Here is a 13,006-nt window from a genome sequence, read left to right on the forward strand (position 1 = left end):
AATATCTGATTAACATCATGCCTGTATATTACTGTGAAATTACACATGAATAAGTACAAATCCTACTCAGTCAGTATCCTGTATGCATGTTTCATTCTAGTAACTCATGAAACGCATGCATTCGTTTCTCATTAGTGTTGCCAACGATGCATGTGAGTATCACCATGAAGAAGAAAAGACAATGCGTGTAACATTATATCATTAAACCGTCTGCCCAGGATTCGTGAAGCGTGGTATCAAGAACAGAATGATACTGCATTTTCCCTACCTACACCACCTCACTGTAACGACTCCAGTCTCGGCTCTAGACCACCCGCCCTTCCCTCTCTTTCCCGACCTCACGCGCTCTACTGAACCTGCGATACTATTTCGCTGGCCTTGGAAAGTGACTCGACCATCTTCTGGCATTCTTGACGCCGGCGAACTGTGTAATCAGACTCCTTGAGCAGGTCATCAAACGTCTCCTTGCGGTACATGTTCTCGAGCAGCTCCTTCTGCATGTCGTCTTTGGTGAGTCTGTAAATTTGTTAGTAAAAAGAGAATTCCTCGTTACGCCTGGGACTTTCAACTTACTGGACGAGCTGGAGCATGATGGCTTTGGGAACCATATCGATCATGGTTCTCCTGACGATATTGTAATAGGATGAAATAAGCAGCTTGATGACCTCCACCTCGACGTTCTCACGCTCAGAAAGGGTACCAGAGGCCTTCAACATCGCAGGCGGGGGCTCCATGGCAGCCGCCTTCTTCTTGTTCTTGGCGGCAAAGAAGCTACCAAAGAATCCGCCGTTGCCATCGCCGCCGTCGAGTTGAGGACTGGCCGCACGAGCCGGTGTGGACGCCGATGCAGGGAGTGGCTTTCCTGTCTTAGGGTCAACCTGGACAGGCTTGGCCGAATAGCGTTCGTTCACAATGGCCATGGCTCTGTGGCCATTCAGGAAATCGGGGTGGCCAGTGTTGATGTAGCAGGCTTCCATGGCTACCAAGTCCTTAACGAGCTTGTTTGTAGGCTCCATAGCCTTCTTGAAGAAGCTGATAACGACAGAGTGGAAGGTTTCCTTAAGCTGAGGGTATCGCCGATAGACAGCCTTGGAAAGCAGCTGAGTGAGGATGCGGACCAACTCGTCGTAGACCAGCGAGACACACCTCAGACTGGGTTCTTCCAGACGTCTGATCTGCTGCTTCACGATAACCTCAAATGCTGTCGTGCCCACGAACAAGGCCGGAGAAGGACCGGAAGAGTTGTGCAGCATGGTACGGATCTCGTTATCCTTCACCACGTCGAACGGGTCAACCGCCTTGACACCGTTGGAATATAGCTCGTGGAAGACGAAGCTGATTCTGGCACCACCAGACAGCTCTGCGCTCGAAAGCTCCCCGTTGTTGCCATCCAGCACACCCTGCCACTCCTTCGCGAACTCGGTAATGATATTCAGTACAATGTTGGAGCTGTTGCCGAGCAGCGAGGGTTCAAGGCTCTCCAGTTCCGCGGAATACTTCTGCAGAGAGCTGGCTATTCTGGCTTTGATGTCGGGTAAAGTCTGCTTGATGTGCATCATCAGGATCAAGTTGAGTTTGCGAGCAAGATACGGGGTGCCGCAGTAAGAGCTCTTGTTGCGATACGCCTTATGATTCTCAAAAAAGTTCTTCTCTGCCTCGAGCGACTGCATGATGGGCTTCTTGTTATCGATATCTCTCTGTCCTCGGTTGACGACCGGAACGTAGCCTAGTCGAAGGGGAATAATACGACCAGCCAAGATGTCGACGACATCAGTACCTTCGTCCATCAGATCGACCTTGGTCAAGACACCGATTGTCCGCTGTCCTTCGGGATCGACCTCTCGCGCCAGTTTCAGACCGTCCGAGTTGGCAAGATCCTGGTTGGCAGCTGTGACGGCAAGGATGATGGCGTTGGATTTAGAAATGTATTTCAACACCATATCCTTAATCTGTCTCTCGATATCTCGTGGCTGGTCTCCGACGGGCACCTTGGTCAGACCAGGCAGATCGACCAGAGTCAAGGTCAAGACGTTGGGAGAGTAGACCCTCAGGTTGATGGGGGCTGGTGAAATACCGGCGTTGCGGCCGACCTTGGCCTCTGTCTCCCGGCTGATCTCTTCCCTGATCTTATTGAAATCGTAGAACTTCTGGCCGGGGATGTGCAGAAACTCGCCCCATTCATCTTGGTTCGCGGCCTTGTCGGTAGAATTCGCGACATCCTCGTTGGTACCGTTTGTTTGTCCAGAGGGCGGTCGGTTGATGAGTTGCAACACCAGCGGCCGTCGCGTGACGATACCGGAACCACGGGGCAGGAAGTCCCTTCCGACGATGTTTTCCAATACCGAACTCTTACCGCTGGACTGACTTCCCACGACGGCTATTTGGGGAGATCGATAGGGTTGTTGACACCGACGGTGGCAAAGACATCTTGAAGCTTGTTCACGAGCCTGGGAGAGAGAAAGAGGACATGTGTTAGTTGCGCCGCCTCGAATGCTTTGTTGAGCTGGCGATGTTCCCAAGAGCCGTCAGGGGCGCAAGGGCTCTTGGGGAACTGTCGCAAGAAGGAGATGGGGCCACGTACTTGATAGAGCGGGATCCGAGATGCCACCCGGCGTGCCCAAACTGTCGGCCATAGTGACGACCTGTTCTAATGTCTGATGAAGGCCAAATGTATATCGATTTTGAGTGTCGGCGCCAGATGCGTTGGTTGTATTCGCAGTCGAGGGGTTCAGGCACAAGCACAAGCTTAGGTAAAGTCGGGAGTGGGTTTTGGGAGGCCTGGGTATGGTATGCAGGTAAGGTAAGGTTAGTGGCAGGTGGCCCGAGTCGTAGTAGGCCCTGTGCAAAGAGACAACAGCTGCGCAGGTTCTTTGTTCGTTGGGGGGAGATCTGACTCAAACACCGAACGAAGGGGAAAAGACTTTTTTGGTAGTTGATGTTTTTGTTTGGTTGATCAAGAACGACGACGCATGTGGCCAGCCTTGGACTGGATAATATGCAACTCAAAAAAAGAGAGGGATTGGATGTACTCGCATTGGGTGCTAGATTGGCGGCGTCGATACCTAATTTGATGGCCCCAGCTGTCCCTCCTACCCTCCCAGCAGCAGCAGCAGCAGCAGCCTGAACAAAACGGCCTGCACGCTGCACACTCACACACTCGCAGTGGTAGGTAGCGTGCGCGTACCCTCTTTGCCTCTCCCCTGATACTTGATACTGCCCGATACCCCATACCCCTTCGGATTACGTACGTGGTACCCTGTTCCATTCCCTACAGAACCGCACCCACTAGTGCCGACTGGGCATAGCTTCTTTCGCCAGCTGTTTCAATCCACATATTCCCTGCCCGAGCATGACAGAGTGTGTGCAGCGGGCTCAGCAATACACAGCCATCGCCTCACTCACTCACCTACTTAAGGTTACTACCTCAGTATATCGAATGTAGGTGCCTAATGTCACCGCCATGACCGTCGTCACCCCTTCCAACCACATTACGACCACAGTCAACAAGTACAGACAGACGCATACTGCCAACGTGGGATTGTACACATAGTAGTCAGACAGGTAAGAGAGAATTACGCTGAGAGGCTTTTCTCTTCTGTTTGGTTGGTAGAACAACTTGAGATTTTAGGGGTGGGTTAGTTGTAAACGCCTAAAGATGCGGGACATCTACATTCACGAGTGCAAGCTTGTGTTCACCCATGGGATACACCACCGATGAACGGAGAGGCTTATGTTAAACTATCTCTACATTACCAAGTACAAGAAAACCACACGCTCTATGTTGAAGTACTCTTCCTCCATGTCTCTCGTGACGATGGCCTGATGTCCCCATGCACCGAAGCCAGAGCGTGCAATCAAAACACCAAGTCCAAACAGAGTGGAAATCAGTTGCCTATAGAGCTCATGTCAGGGCATGGCTGCTCTTCATCGCTTGTGCTTATACCAGGCGTAGACCCTCCGCCAAAATCAGCCTGTTTCGCCGTCTTATGCCTTATGCAAATGGTATCTTAATGACTCTGTGTATTCCCCAGATATGTAAGGAGGTTCTGTGGGAGATGGCCGCTGCATGTAGCCACGTTATTCCTCACCCATTGATTGCTCTCCATGCCACCCATTAGATTCGGCACCACTCGACTCCTGACTCTGGTGCAATGCCTCCAGGTGTATCCGCTGCCCCTCGGCGTTCGACCAGCTGTAGAAATAGGGTTAGCGTCCAAAAAGAACCACGCTCCGTCAGAAGGGACGAGGGATACGCACATCTTCACCTTGCCGTCGTCCCCGCATGAGGCGAAGAGACATGGGTCGGTTGGGCTCCAGGACACCGAGTTGCATCGGGGATGGTGCCCGCTCAGCTTCTCGACAATCTGAGCACTGGCTTTGTGCCAGATGTTGATAGAGCCATCTGCAAGGAACACATGTCAGCATCGAAAGACCGAGTTTCCCCTGGGGACAGTTCATAAGCGTACCTTCGCTGCCGCTGAGCACAAAGCTCTCGTTTGCTCCTCCGAGCGCACTCCTAATCATATATTCGCCACCAGTATGCCCTGCATAGTCTTGCACTGCTTCGCGGCTGAGGAGGTCGAACAATTGGGCTTGGTCTTTCTGGAGGTTCACGAGTAGATGTCGCGAGTCCTTGCTAATGCTGATCGAGGTCAATCGGCAATGTAGTTCGATTTCGTATTCCCATAACCTTGTCAGAAAGTTGCAGACATGGATGTGGTTGCGGTCATCCATGGCAACCAACCAGCGGCCATCGGGCGAAAGAGACAGATCCTCAACTCTGTGGTTATTTGCCCAATCAAATATCTTCTCGCCATCAAGATCCCACTGGCAGAGACTGCGGGTCTTGTCCAAAGAACCTGTCAGAAATGAGCGGTTGTCAGGGGCCCATACGCAGCTGCTGACGGGTTCTTCGAAGGGATTAATGTCCAAAAGAAGCCCGCCGGTCTAGAAGAATGGTTAGCGATAGGTCATGGGCGGCGCAGCGGTTATTTTTACTCACGTTGAGGTCCCATAACCGCGCATGTTTGTCTTGACAACACGTAACAATCATCGAATCGTCCCAGCTAAAGGCAACATTCCCCACCCCAGCGCGATGTTCCCGTTCCCCAAAGAGTGTGTAGTATCTTAAATGAGGGAACAGCCCATATTATCACAGTCTTTTCACTGCCGCAACTGGCCAATTTTGTCCCATCGTGAGAAAACGCCACCTGCCAAACTTCGCCTTGGTGGTCGTCGATATCGATAATGTTCTCGGTAGGGAAACGTCGCCTATCACAGAGATGGTCTGCGTAAGAGGGAGGTGATTTAGCGTTAGAATGGTACATGCACATGTTGATCTGATTGTGTTTGACCTGGTGCAGTAAGACTGCCAGACGATGCTCCGGAAGCATCACTGAGGGCGATATGCATCCTGTGAAGCATGTTAGTAGCCGCGCAAGTCTGGAATATGACAAGACAGTGAATGTAGGGCAATCTTACTGGAAAGCTCCGACAAGAGTATTTCCCGAGACCGGCCATAGGCGCCATCCCATTCCGCCTTCAGCTTGATGTCATCCGGAGAGTCGCACATCACCAGACTAGAGAGAAGATGTAACTTTTCCTGGTTTTGGTTTAACGGGGTCAACTCAGTACGCAGCACCATCAATGCCTGGCTCGTCTTTTGCTGCTCCAGCAACTCCAAGAACTTTTGTTGCCGTATCCAGAAGCGCATCATGTTTCGATCCGCGCCCTGCGCTAACACCAATCCGTTGCCATTCTGTGATGTCCGCTCAGCAGGCGCTGTGGCACCTAATAAGAGATCTTCGGCATCACCCCATGCGCCATCGAGGACGGCAGTACGGAACGATGCTACTGTCGGGCTTTCCAGCTCAAATCCGCTATCTCTGCCCACGCTCTCGGCTGCGGTGTGATATCCCATATCGGACAGGACCTGTATCAGGATCCGCGTGACTTCCTCACGGTCATGGCCGAAGTACATGTCTGACATTCTTGATTTCGAGGCGCCATTCGTGGCGAGAGCCGGCTTCTGTGTTCCATTGGCACTCGTCGATGCCCGCTGATATGACTTCCCGTTCGTATGATTACTCGTGCCGTTCGGCGCCGGCGTCCCGTCGCTGCCGGCTAGCATGGTGTCGTTTGCTCTTCGGCGTTTAGACTTGTGCTGGTACGTGGAAGGACCTGCTTCCGTATTCTGGGAAGTCAAATCCTGGGTAACAGACAGATCGTTTGAGGCTGTTGCCTCCGTCCCAGGACTTGTCCTCGCCCCTGCAGCTCGGTCGTTATCGGAGCTGGTTGGGTGGATCGGGAGAGTGTGGACGGTAGACGTGAAGTGTCGTTTGGGTTCCCTCCGGGGTGGTTGGTAAGATCTGGGGCTGAGAGGACTGTGTTGGTAGGATGCTGGGAAGGATGCGGAGTGGATGGGCCGTCGGAGGTGAATGGGGGTGATGGTGGGAGGTGGAGGCGGTTGGTCGGCCACTTCGACTGCTGCGGGAAAGTAGATTCCCGCAGCGAGGAAGAGAAGGTTTGAACAGGTCCGGTGGATTAGACGATTTGGATGCTGGTAGTGTTCGTCGGATCAGATGAAGGACGGTATCTGGCAAGGATACAAGGTTCACTCGGGAAAGCTCGCTTGCCTCACGCCGGGGGCTCGCAGGTTCGAAGAATCGTGGCCGGGGGGTCGGAACTGCGAGGGCGTTGAAGTTTGATGGATGCGAACGGGTTTATGCAATGGTAATGGGCTTCTTTGAGACTTGAGGAGTCGATAGTTGGGAGCTTGTAGGTTACCGGATGACCGCACACTTCGACAATAGCTGACCTCATGTCAAGTGGACCGTGAACCTAAACGATCTGGAACCCCAGCTGCCCAGGGCCGACCCAAGGGGGGCCCGTAATAATACCTAAGCCTGACGGCGAGGTGGTACCTTCAGCTAAAGTTGCAGGTGTTCAGTACCCAAAGTAGGTAAGGTTGCCAGGACGCAGAGTTTCTCCGGTCAAGGCCGAGAAGTATTGGGAGATGTTGGTTTGTCTCCCGTTCCCATGGCTACAACTTTGTCCGTATAAGTAGCATCAGGCCGAAGACAGTGGTCATTGCATGTGGGAATGAACGAGATAGCACCGCGAGCATCCGAGGTGCCGCAAGAGAGAAACATTCATTCACGTTAATACCTAGTTCGCCTTACGCAGGAGCTAATAAGGCCATGTTACATGCTGGGAACCAGGTATAGACGGGCTCTATGTACGTGTAGGGAGCAGGTGCTCTTGCATGCAGGTAACCACCCACGTATACCTAATACAGTGAGCATATGTCAACAAACATCAACAAGAATGCATGAAGCAATGCCCCTCAAGCTCTCTTTTATCTTTCTTTCTTTTTCTTTCATTTATTCTTTGCACTGGCTGGCCAGAAGAAGCCGGCTGGAAAGCGCACACTGGGGATAAAAGGGTACGACAGTATGGACAGTTGATGTACAGACCCAGATCTTCAGTTGGGTTGATTGGTTTATTAATCTGCTACTGCGCTTGCGGCAACGCTGGCATGCTGGCCCTATCTTTGTTAGCCCTCAACCAATCAGGGCACGAGCGTGTAAACAGTGTAGTTGGCCAACATCCAGACTCGAGTGACCTGGTTCGCTATGTATGGACTAACTACATTCCAGTCCTTTTTGAAGCACGGATTGACCATCAATCAATTCAAAGGATGAGTTTGTTGCTAAGACCGTACATGTATTGACCGGTACATTCAATTGGCGCCGTGCTGCTCTAGGCCCTTGTTATCCCACCTGCTACCCACTGACCGGCCGGGCAGTGTCAGCAGTTCATGTGACCAACCTTCCCTACATCACCACAGGAACTGCAAAGTTCGAATTAACAGGTCTTTCAGGGGATGATCTTCTATCGATTTATAAATACAGCCTGGTCCGTAACAACTAAATGTTTATGAAAATCAATAGCAAGCATATTTCAGCAGCTCCTGGCAACGAGTAAGTTGGCCACTGCATCACTGCCAGGTGCCCCAATCCTACATTAACATGTCAATGTATGATAGAACGTACATGTAGGTAGGTTAAAGGCCGATGTACAAATAAACATTCGGCGATGACCCCACCCCTCCGCTCTACTGAGAGAAGAGTGCCACTAACACACAACTTGTGACCTGCCTGGGCTGCCTGGAGTCGATTGTTAGGATACGATGATGATAATAGTCTCGACGGATCAGCCTGTCCCATTTAGCGACAGACGCTGTTGGGTTACCAAGTAACACATCGAAGATTGGCGCCATCAAGTAGTTGGGCGACGGAATCCCGCGCTGTACTTGAACGATGATAAGGGACCACAGAAATTGCAGCTTGTCTAAAGTAGGTACCGACTTGAATCATCCCCACCTGTCAGTCAAAGACTGGCTCACTCCCTGAAACCGGCCCTGTTCGTTGTCTCACACTGCATGTCCATTCAAGTTGAAAATGGGAAGACGGCTCCAGGTCTCATCGTGTTTGTGTTCGGCCATGTTGGGCTTGGCGCCAATGCTGCTTCAAAAAAATGACAATCATTGCGTGCCTTCGAGCCACCATGGTTGAGCAGGCGGATTTGTTGGCTCCGGCTCCGGCTCCGACTCTGGCGGCTACTAGGCCCGCAAGGAGCAGCACTGGCCAAGGGTTACTGGCTATGCCACCGCTATGTTTACCTCTCTATGATATCAAACTGGAGGTCTCGAACTCGTCCGCGACCAGCTACTACACGTTGTCGTAGCTGGAAGGGATTCGACGGCAAGCTTGCTTTCCTGGATATGGTACGCTCGAGCTCTTCTCTTTGGATTAATGTGCTGACCCAAAATGGCTTTCACCTGCTCCGTAACCGAGACATCTTAGACCTGCTACAAGAAGAAATCGCATCGGTCCCTAACAATACAGCGATCAGCCGTGAGCGACTGCAGAGACTGCGATTCCTTAGGTGCTGCATCATCAATAGCAAGCCTCTCCTGGCAATCTGGAAGGCTGGTACTTATAAATTTACATGTTGAGGCCTTGATACTCTACTCGTCAGTACCTACGAACACTCGTTTCGCCAACAAGCCCGCGGTCTTGCCAAACGGAGGACCCGATGGTAGGACTCCGACTTATCTCCTGCAGATGGTATGCCGTCGCATTGGGATAGTGTATGTTTTCGAGAAGCCTGTGGCAAGATAGCGCTCGTGAACTTTATAAATAGTTGTTTAGTAAAGACTGCGATAACATCTATGCCGATGAAGTATACAAACAACCAGGAAAGTAAGTATGCAGCGGAGTTGGTAGGTTGGTGCACGTGTTACCGGACCTCAAGTCGGGTGTTGATTACGCCGCGGTGGACGTGGACATGTGCAAATTCAACTCGACCCCGTCACCAGCCTGCTGAGCCTTCCGGGGCCACTAAGGGACCCCCGGCAGGTATACCGTATACGATGGTCCCTGTCCTCTTCCTAGCTAGGTGTGTAGAGGATGCCATCGTAAGGTTTTGGGTTCGCGACGTTGCCATTATCACGAGACCTATGGTGACAGTGGTCCCTGGAGCCTGGGTGCTGCGGTATTCTCCTCGGGCAAGATCATTGCTAGAGGGCAGCCGGCGTTGCCAGAGGACCCGATGGAATGGCTGTGCACGCTGCAGGCATCATGACAGGAAAGCGTTTGCTGGGGACTGCGATGTTCCAACTCGACTCGAGAAGCTGTATCGCGTGTAGCAATTGGGTTAAGCGAGTTCCCACCTTATCGTCTTCTGTTCACCGAACAACTGCAGAACCACTCACATTCTAGGGGTCCAGCTCACTGTCGCTCCAGACCAGCCGCCAGGGGTAACGCAACTCGAATTAGGCAGACAATATGCACCTGCACCAGATACGAGGTAGGCTATTATAATTCCCATTTGGAGCAACGTCATTTGTTTATTGGTGTATTTCTATATACGTGGGTGTATGGAACAAGCCAAAAGGAATGTTTGAGGACCTTGGCATTGGCTGTCCTGCTCAGTTCAGTTAGCACCTTGATAACCAACAAGCAAGCATCACTTTTAGTGGAGTCTTCTGCCATTAGCAAACACTGGAACCCTCTATCGCCTCTAGCCTACCTACCACCTACCGTACCGACCTTAAAGTGCCGTACCTGCATGACGATCCAACGTTCCGGTCCCAGCACTTTCACGTTCTACGCAACTGACCACAAGCTGTACGGCCTTACGATAAGGACTTCCCGAGAGAAATTCCATCGACCCCAAAGTGTGTTTGCTGTAAGAAATCCTTCAAAATGGGTCACCACAATCGTCACTTCGCGGGCGACCGTTACGCGCTCCTAGGAGCCTGGAGCCCGCCAACAAGCACTGCAAAGTATGTACACAATCCAAACCGCCAAACTGCACAACGGCCCTCAACGACCCTCAAGGCTTACGGTGTGTTGCCAGTTTCTGCGAAGAAGACTATGTTGTCAGTCGATATATCGCCGAGTTTATGAATTCCATGACCAACTTGCCCTACGGTATGCATGACTGATATCCCTGTATGAGAACTCAGTATAATCCCCATGAGAATATCGAAGACTCTTGCATCCTTATATCCATCCCATCTGACACACTAGTAGTCTACTTTGCCCTTCGGTACATGTATGGTCCGGGCAGCCGAGGTCTCTTTAGGCCTCGCACCGACTTCATGTCGGTCTCCCTGCTGGTTCTGGGCATCTGCTCTTTCCTGTTCCACGCTCTCTCCGGCACACCCTCCAGTACGCCGACGAGCTCGGCATGCTGGGGCTGGCCTGGGCGCTCCTCCAGGGCATCTTGACGGTCCGCGGGCGCTCGTCCTCCAACGACCGCCTCGTCAACACCACCCTGAACATCGTCTTCCCCCTCTTCGCCGCCTTCTACGTCTGGACCGGCAAGATCATCTACCACGCGTCCGCCTTCTTCATCATGATGGTCCTCATCGTCGTACGCGTCGCCCATCTCTTCTTCTGGCGCAAGCCGACCCTCCCGGAGGACAAAGTCCGCGTCTGGAACGCCCGCGGCCGAATCTCGCTGGCGCTGCTCGTGCTGGCCTACGTCCTGTGGAACATCGATCTGGAGTTCTGTGCCGAGCTCAGGCAGCTCAGGGAGCGGGTGGGCCTGCCTTGGGCTTGGCTCCTGGAGCTGCACGGCTGGTGGCACATCATGACTGCCATGAGTGCGAGCCAATTCATGGACACGGTAAGAGAGTTGCAAGAAGTGTTCGCCACAGAGGAAATCGCCAAAGAGGAGAAACGATGAGTGGGCTGATGGTGAAGTCAAATCTTGAAGCTGGTGTGTGTATTATCTATTGGCAGAGGCTATTGCAAATCCAGGGCTGATTATGATTAACATGCATAGTCCGTCTACCTCTCAAATAGCTTTGCCGGGACGGCTGTTGGATCACTGCCCCTGATCGGCGCGCCCTTGCGAGGTATATCTAAATTCGGCATAATTTGTAAGGGCGTCTCGAAAACTATCAAAACCCGGCTCGCCCCGCTTTGGAATCTGAGCCGGTTTTGCCGGCCCTGTCGCCGTAGGCTCTTCCAGTAGGGCTTTGACGAGATCGCTTTGCTGCTGCAGGCCCCTTTCCATAATAGCATGCTTGTTCTTCTCCACTGTGCTCCATTGCTGCTGCATGCTGTAGTTGATGTGGTCGTTCCGGTCTTCATCGTACTCCATCTGCCTATGCATCTGGTCGCGCTCGTCGAGCCACATTTGACGGTAGACGACTTGGTGGTGGTTCAGCTCCTGCAGCTCGTCCCGGAGCCGGTTCAGCGTCCAGAGCGTGACGGCCGCAGCCACGCCCAGCCCGACAAACATGAACCAGAAGAAGAGCTGGTTGGTGTTGCCTTGTATCCCCGCAAGCTAGAACGAGCGCAACGTTTTGTCAGACACCCGGACGTACACCGAGATATATATGATCTTTTTGCTCGCGTGATCTTCATCAACTACTCAAATCGAAAGTCCACTCACCGTGCTATGCATTTCTGCAGCCCAGTTCGTTGCCGCAGTGACAATGTGCTGCGTCTGCACCTCCAACTGCTGGGGATCCGTGAAGAGAGCCATCGTGGCTTAGACCGTCTTTGGTGAATGTGCTTGGTATTCGTACACCTCTCAAATTCTGCGAACGGAAAATGCTGTCGTTGTGTAAAATCTCACTCCAAATGGAAAATTAAAACCCAAGAAACTATTCTACCTAGCTCATTGTCCTCGTCCGGACGTGAGCGGGCAACAAAGGGGGCCTTACCAGCTTGCCGCATTCGATCAACCATAGCCTCAAAAACTCAGATATTCGCATTCGATATTTACATGTATTCATCTATAGTCAATACATAAAAGAAAAACGGCTCGGCGAATCATTACTCATAGATTTTGCCAATCGTGGGATTTATAATGAATAGCCCTAGAAGGCAACAGCTATATATACACAGAGCCGCAGTCCTCCTAGACCGAGAGCTTACATCACAAGACTAGGGTATAGAGCTCAGTACCAGCCTCGCAATAAATAACACGATATTTACTATCTCGTATTGTACTGCACAAAATGCAATGGCGGGTTGGGTCTAGCATCCAGGATGATCTTGTCTGCCGGCCAACCACAACCTAATCCTCACGAGTCCTTCAACATTTTTGATCACCCACAACTTTCAGATAGGTATGCTTTGTGCTTTCATGTTCCGCTTCATTCGATGGCTTTTGTTTCTCTAAGTCGTCGCTCTCCAGCAGCTGCCTCTGCCTCTCCCGCACCTCGTCCAGAACCTCCAGCATGATGAACCCAAAAGACGCTACCACAATAACGGTGAAAAAAACGACGCAATCGAACTCATGCGATAACCTGGTCCACTAGTAAGCGCATATATTAGCCTCTGCAGTTCCTATGTTCAGGGGCGTTGCAGTACCTGTCTGTAGACCGTGTTGACGTGGTCAGTCATGGCTATCGTACTAAGAACTTCGATATGTCCCCCATCTTGGTATCTGGTTATAAAAGTTGAAGTGAATGCGTAGT

At 51.8% G+C, this 13,006-nt stretch overlaps 4 protein-coding genes across 4 annotated transcripts; 1 reads left to right on the forward strand and 3 right to left on the reverse strand.

Annotated features, from left to right (window-relative positions):
* Positions 1 to 347: 347 nt before the first annotated feature.
* Positions 348 to 2,633, reverse strand: PG994_009209 (uncharacterized protein; the record flags this gene model as incomplete). Its single annotated transcript, XM_066860618.1, has 3 exons — positions 348 to 516; positions 574 to 2,503; positions 2,582 to 2,633. The coding sequence occupies 3 exons, from the start codon at positions 2,631 to 2,633 to the stop codon at positions 348 to 350; spliced, it is 2,151 nt and encodes a 716-aa protein (XP_066714207.1).
* Positions 2,634 to 4,077: 1,444 nt separating this feature from the next.
* On the reverse strand, positions 4,078 to 6,822 carry PG994_009210 (WD domain-containing protein; the record flags this gene model as incomplete). Its single annotated transcript, XM_066860619.1, has 6 exons — positions 4,078 to 4,192; positions 4,258 to 4,402; positions 4,467 to 4,947; positions 5,211 to 5,413; positions 5,482 to 6,559; positions 6,802 to 6,822. 6 exons carry the CDS (start codon positions 6,820 to 6,822, stop codon positions 4,078 to 4,080), a joined length of 2,043 nt encoding a protein of 680 aa, XP_066714208.1.
* A 3,449-nt stretch (positions 6,823 to 10,271) lies between these two features.
* On the forward strand, positions 10,272 to 11,259 carry PG994_009211 (YPC1-alkaline Ceramidase; the record flags this gene model as incomplete). Its single annotated transcript, XM_066860620.1, has 4 exons — positions 10,272 to 10,351; positions 10,426 to 10,499; positions 10,602 to 10,687; positions 10,741 to 11,259. 4 exons carry the CDS (start codon positions 10,272 to 10,274, stop codon positions 11,257 to 11,259), a joined length of 759 nt encoding a protein of 252 aa, XP_066714209.1.
* Positions 11,260 to 11,400: 141 nt separating this feature from the next.
* PG994_009212 (uncharacterized protein) lies at positions 11,401 to 12,066 on the reverse strand (the record flags this gene model as incomplete). The annotated part of the gene is made up of 2 exons (XM_066860621.1): positions 11,401 to 11,865; positions 11,974 to 12,066. The coding sequence occupies 2 exons, from the start codon at positions 12,064 to 12,066 to the stop codon at positions 11,401 to 11,403; spliced, it is 558 nt and encodes a 185-aa protein (XP_066714210.1).
* Positions 12,067 to 13,006: the final 940 nt, after the last annotated feature.

Source organism: Apiospora phragmitis (assembly GCF_038363925.1).
Source record: "Apiospora phragmitis strain CBS 135458 chromosome Unknown utg000008l:1.0-3514335.0:1.0-3519231.0, whole genome shotgun sequence".
NCBI classification, from domain to species: Eukaryota; Fungi; Ascomycota; class Sordariomycetes; order Amphisphaeriales; family Apiosporaceae; genus Apiospora; species Apiospora phragmitis.